At 54.2% G+C, this 5,886-nt stretch overlaps 3 protein-coding genes across 3 annotated transcripts; 1 reads left to right on the plus strand and 2 right to left on the minus strand.

The window, feature by feature from the left end:
• Window positions 1-220: 220 nt before the first annotated feature.
• Window positions 221-736, plus strand: LOC123158268 (uncharacterized; the record flags this gene model as incomplete). The annotated part of the gene is made up of 1 exon (XM_044576326.1): window positions 221-736. A coding segment is annotated over one exon (327 nt), but the record flags the coding sequence as incomplete, so codon positions are not given.
• Window positions 737-781: 45 nt separating this feature from the next.
• On the minus strand, window positions 782-1,880 carry LOC123161250 (nucleolar protein 58). The gene has a single exon (XM_044579106.1). The coding sequence runs from the start codon at window positions 1,813-1,815 to the stop codon at window positions 892-894; it is 924 nt and encodes a 307-aa protein (XP_044435041.1). The 5' UTR covers window positions 1,816-1,880; the 3' UTR covers window positions 782-891.
• Window positions 1,881-4,594: 2,714 nt separating this feature from the next.
• Window positions 4,595-5,232, minus strand: LOC123162559 (uncharacterized). The gene has a single exon (XM_044580335.1). It carries the CDS (start codon window positions 5,159-5,161, stop codon window positions 4,883-4,885), a length of 279 nt encoding a protein of 92 aa, XP_044436270.1. The 5' UTR covers window positions 5,162-5,232; the 3' UTR covers window positions 4,595-4,882.
• Between the last annotated feature and the right edge of the window lie 654 nt (window positions 5,233-5,886).

Consider the following 5,886-nt stretch of genomic DNA (forward strand, 5'->3'; position numbering starts at 1 on the left):
ACAGACATCTTCACTAAGCCTTTACCACTGCCACAGTTTGAGGCTTGTAGGCGCAATCTTACCCTTCTCAGTTCTTTAGAAAGTGGCTAAGATTGAGGGAGGGTGTTAGACTATGTATAACTTCTGTACCTATGTACGTACTGTAACACAACCATTATATATAATGAGATAAGCCACCCCTAGAGGGTTGTGCTGGTTCCCAAAACTTATTTTCTTACATCGATCCATCCATCGGAAGCACAGGACAGAGATGACCTCGTCGGCAACCAAGAAGGGGGCGTCGCTGGTGGTGGCTACAAGCATGGCGGCCGTGGAGGCGCTCAAGGACCAGGCGGGGCTGTGCCGCTGGGACTACGCGCTTCGCTCGATCTACCGCCATGCTATGGTCACCGGCCGACGCGCCGTCCCGGCATCCCTCTCCTCCACCTCCTCCTCCCAGGCCGCGAGCGGCAGCGCGGCCGCCGTTGGCAGGGCTGCCCGGCCCAGGCGATCCGAGGAGGAGAAGCTGCACAAGGCGTATCACGTTGTGTGCTGGGGACCAAACTGATTAGTATAGCAATACCAGAGGATCCATTTTTGTTCTGCTGAATCCGGTTCCAGCTTTTCCATCTTTCCTTCTCCCCTATTGAGAATGGGTGTGTAAACTGACATACAGTAGGGGCAATATCCAATATATTTGCAAGATTTGGCATGTACTCCTCGGCTCCCTGATTTCAACGGAAGAGCTGCAAAGTGATAACGCAAATACGAAAATTGGCATCGTTCTCACCAAGTCAACCTTACCAATCTCCAATCGGTTAAGAGAAGTTTCAGCAGCTCTAATAATCAGGTCTCACCAAATTTCAACGGTCATCCTCATCCTCTCAGATTAAACGGTACTGCACATCACATTCAGATTTTTTTCTTTTCAGGGGGTAAAGCTATTTTCCCTCGCTTCCTCTTCTTCTTCTGGTTCTTCTCCTCATTCTTCTTCTTTTTCTTCTTCTTCTTGCAGGGGTCCATGGTATCTCTCTTCCTCTTCTTCTTCTTGGAGGGGTTCATGGCATCTCGCTTCGTATTCTTCTTCGGGTTCTTCTTCTCCTCATCATCCTTCTTCTTCTTGGAAGGGTCCTTGGCATCTCGCTTCTTCTTCTTCTTCCCCTCCTCATTCTTCTTCTTCTTCTTGGAGGGAACCTCGGCATCTCGCTGAAGGTGCAGGAGCACCTCGGCTGGCGGGGCTTCGCGCCACAGCCGCTGCTGCGCCGTCTTGTGGCCGAGGTTGGCGAAGCAGTGGGCCACCCGATTTCCTGCGCGGCCCACGTGCCTGACACTCACCTTGCCGAGCCGAGGGAGCATCTTGGCGATCTCCGTGAACTGCTCCTTGTCCTCCTTCGCCCTGAACCGCGCGCGGCTCGCGATGGCGTCGACGGCGGCCTTGAAATCGCCCTCGATCGAGATGTCACTCCAGCGGTTCTTCACCGCGAGCTTGAGCCCGTACTTGAGCGCGACAAGCTCGGCCACTGAGCTCGTCGCCTTGCCGATGCGCCCCGCATAGCCGAGCAAAAAGTTCCCCTCGCCGTCGCGGTACACGCCGCCGATGGTCGCGCTCCCGGACTTGCCCTTCGATGAGCCGTCGAAGTTCAGCTTCAGGCCCGCCTTAGGCTTCTTCTGCCGATGGGGACGCGCGGGCATGTCGTTGCCGTAGCTCGTAGGCGGCGCAGGGGCGGCGCCAGCGGAAGGGGCAGCAGACGAGGCTTCGGCCGAGTAGGAGTATTTTGAGTTTGGATAGCAAGGTTTCGGTGAGGGTATGTATAGTCGCTTGCTTGATTGCTTCATCTGTTTGTTTTTACTCCGCGTTGAGTGCTAACCTTTGGGCTCCTCCAAGCACGCGTAACACGGCAGCGATTCGTATGCTACGCGTGCTGGCGTCTCCTCGATAGGTGGTCGCGAGCCACCGGACTGCTCGTGTGATGGGCCGGCCAGGGTAATTATGTGTCGCGGTACTACATAAGAACGCCACGAGCTCCCTCTCATTTGTCATTCTCCATCTCCCATTGCTCAGTTGTCTATGCCCATCGGCTAGTATGCTGCCCATCACTGCACTAGTACTCTCTTGCTTCTTCACTCTCGCCACGTCCATCGCCGGCGGAGAGCCGTCGCTGACCGCGTCGGCCATCGTCGCCGCAGCCGAGTCCGGGGCGCACATCCTCCGCATCGACGGCTACTCCCTCACAAAGGGGCTCGGCAACGGCAAATACATCGCCTCCGAGGCGTTCGCCGTCGGCGGGCATCGCTGGCGTCTGCTCTACTACCCCGACAGCCTCAACTCGAGCGACTCCGACTGGATGTCCGTTGCCCTGCTCCTTGATCACACAGATCTCGATGAAGTAAAAGCCAGATTCACGATTAGTTTGCTCGACCAAGACGGCAGCAAGGTGCCGTCACACAGCATGACCAGCAGACCGCGCACCTTCACCGCCAGAAAGGGTGCGCGTCGTGCGCTGGGCTGTCGTCTCATAAGGAAGAGCGACCTGGAGAGGTCGGTTTGGCTGAAGGACGATTGCTTCAGCGTCCGGTGCGACATCACCGTGCCAATGGAGATATTCACTAAGGCCATTCCGGTTACGGAACGTAGGAAATGGCTCCTCTCGCCGACCATGGGCTCCCTTGTGCATGCGTGCGTGCACTGTTTATCTTACATGGCTATAGTGCTTCAGGGAAAGGCTGCAGATATATGATATATTGTACTGGTGCCATGGGCCAGCTACTGGACTAATGTTGATCTAGACATGCAAACGAAAGCTAGTACTTCTTCTTTTGCCAATTGATGAGCTCATACTGAGTTCTCTATGAAATTGATCTAATAGTTGCTGGTTAATTTATTTTTTATGAATCAACTGCGTTCTAATGTTTGCAACGCCTTTACCGTTGGGACTGGACTACAGTAACTGGTGAACAGTGACCACTTAGATACAGATCAGAACCGTGTTAAAAAAAAAGAGATACAGATCAGGACAATTCAGTCGCCGCAGGATTACGAACGACGGTTCCCTGATTTTTCTTCAGCCTCGACTCTTTTCTTTTTTCCTCCGCTCTGGTATTTTTCACCCCGCGATTCTTTTTTCTTTACTTTCGCTTGAAAACTGGACGCACGCATCGGCGTGGGCAAGAAAATAAAATCGCATCAAATAGGAAATACAATGTCAACACGAATCTCCCCGTAAAACGTATGGTATGGAGGCCAAATAATATTTGGCAAATCCAATATTTTTATTGTCAATTTTTAGGGATACACCATAGAGAGGTACATAATCGTAGAAGAGCCAATGGCTGATACAACGCCTTTTGGTATAATGTTTATAAGACTACGACTACAACGACATAACAACATGTCTAGACGAACCTCCAGCCACAGCTGGTAAGGAGCCAAGAATCATAGATCAAGGACTGCGTCTCAACCAACACATCATACCTAGAAAGCATGACCCAATTTAATCACAAGTTGGGTCAACACACCCTCCATGAACTAGGAATCGGGGAGTGAACAACAGGAATCAGCCAAGCTTGAAGAAGGCATCGTCCAAGAGTACCGGTGACGGCGTCCATTTTGCTCCAAGAGCCCATGCCTACAACAATAGTCACCATCAAATGACACATTGCCCTAATCCTTGCTAAAGAGTCGATGAGGCCACCACCTGTAGCAACAACTTCGGTAGCCTCCATGGGCACCCAGGCAACACTTCCAAGGAAGGGATGTCGCCATTGCCACCTAGCTAGCGAGCCCGCCTAAGGTTTCCCCTGGTACGACACGAACATGGCGAAGACGACTCCTCCAAGTGGAGCCGACACCCACAGGCGGGATCGGCGTCTGCAACAGCTCTCGCCGCGCAGGGATTTTTCTCTCACCTAGTATGTAACTCTAGAATACCGCCGAAGTAGGGCCATCCCGAGGGAAGGAAACAAGCCATCAACTTGGAACGCGTTGCGAGGAGGAGAGACGCCATCCGTTGCCGGTGAGGAGGGAGTTACTGGTGGTTGTGGCCGCGCGGCAACATCATGCATGTTAGTCGCCAGGACCAGCCTCAAGCAGTTGCGAGGCACACTGGGGCACTACCACGTCAGACCTGGAGTCCATCGTGCCGAATCAACCGGCCAGCACCCACCATGTAGCAGGGAAGCCACCATTGTGCCGCCTATGCTGGTTGTGCCACATCGCCGCACGAGGGAACGATCGATTTTGTGCATGCCGATGCCATGTTGTAGCCCTGCTACCCCGGTCTCGCCACCACCTTCCCCATAGACGGTGTGGACTTCACCGATGGCTCCTCTGGTGGCGGCTAGTTGAGGGGAAGGGAAAAAGGACAAGACGGCAGACTACGGTTTCCTCCGTGGCACCAGAGGAGGGAGACACAAGGGTTGGGATTTGGGTGGCACGTATGTACTTTGTGTCTCTCCCCGTGATATTATGCATTTATGTTGTCTGAAGTTATAAAAAAAAACTTGTTCAGACATCTATGTTGGAATTTTTATTTTATTTTAGAGAAGAAGGGTCACCCCCTGCCCATCTCAATGATGCATGCAACCATATTATGTTGGAAGATGGTAACACTTTTCATATCAAATCAAATCCTATTAAAACAGTATAAGTGGTACAAGAAATTTCGGATTGTGCTGCCAAGTAGATCCGATACGCATATAAACCATACAAATACGCAAATCCTGCCCGTAGGCTGTAGCTGTGCTCGCAAGTCCTAAGAAGATCATACATCGAACAGCTAGCAAACATTGCACCCTACTGATCTAAAAAAGAAGAAGCAAACATCGCACCCTACTGAGACGGGTCTTGGTGCACGGACACGGATCGTTGCACTCGTTGATACGTGGCAGACGGGTGGTCGGGGGCTCAGTTAGGCCCCCAGAGGAGCAAGTGCAGGAGCTTCTCCGTCTTGGCGATCTCGGCCTCAGCTCCCGTTGTCTGACGCGGCGGCTCCCGCGCCATCGGCTCCGCCTTCGACAGACTCGTCCTCATCACCACCGTATGATCAACGCCAGCCTCAGGCTTCGTTGTCGCGCAGTGCCGCCCCCGCCCCGGCCCGCCGGCCGCGGACGCAGTCTGGCGCTCGCCCAGCCACAGCGACGCGCGGACGGCGGACTCCCGCTTGCAGCCCCGCCCGTTGCACATGCCGATGCCGGCCTGCTGTGCTGACACGGACGCGCCGATGCAGCCTACCAGCCTGAAGAACTAGAAGTGCAGGGGCACTTGAGCTCTGTTTCTCTCGAAGCCATCGACGTGGTCTATTTATAGAAGAGCACGGAGCAGTGACCCGTTCCTCTGGGCCAAACGCGGGTGGACCGGAGCGCACACTGACAAGGCGATTTTATCGGGTTCCACGTTCAGGTGAAGGAGACGCCGACGTCTTTGTTCGAACGTGCCTGACCCGTCCAGCGACGCGCTTGCTGGGCATCGGGCTCGAGCGCCCACGGTTTGGGCTCGTGCGGCCGGGCTGAAACGAGGAACGAGACAGCGTGAACCAAGGAACGACGCCAAAGCGGGGAGACGGGAGACCAGTGGGTGCGGCGCGAGCCATGTGACCTGTTTACTGCGCCGCATTTCTTTCTTCCGCGGTGGCGTGCAACTGGACTGGACGTCGGTGATGTACTGCCGGCATATTCGCATCACTGAAAGGTTCTGTGTTCACTTTTTGCACGAGCGAAAACCACGAGCGCCCTCGCCGCCGGCTGGATCGATGTACGGCGCCGGCCAGGCGGTGGAGCGGAACGATCAACCCGTTTCTCGTTTCCCATCTGCTGGTTCCCCGTATCTGCCGCGTGTATACGAATTCTCAGTGGGCGATCACAAGCGGTCGTGCCAGTACATCAACATCACAGCTCGCCCTCACTTTGTCG

The sequence above is a fragment of the Triticum aestivum genome, chromosome 7B (genome assembly GCF_018294505.1).
Source record: "Triticum aestivum cultivar Chinese Spring chromosome 7B, IWGSC CS RefSeq v2.1, whole genome shotgun sequence".
In the NCBI taxonomy this organism is placed as follows: Eukaryota; Viridiplantae; Streptophyta; class Magnoliopsida; order Poales; family Poaceae; genus Triticum; species Triticum aestivum.

What these genes read in the sequence shown, in the direction of transcription:
- LOC123161250 (XM_044579106.1), bottom strand. Translation starts at nt 1,815, where the DNA reads ATGAAGCAATCAAGCAAGCGACTATACATACCCTCACCGAAACCTTGC.
- LOC123162559 (XM_044580335.1), bottom strand. Translation starts at nt 5,161, where the DNA reads ATGTGCAACGGGCGGGGCTGCAAGCGGGAGTCCGCCGTCCGCGCGTCG.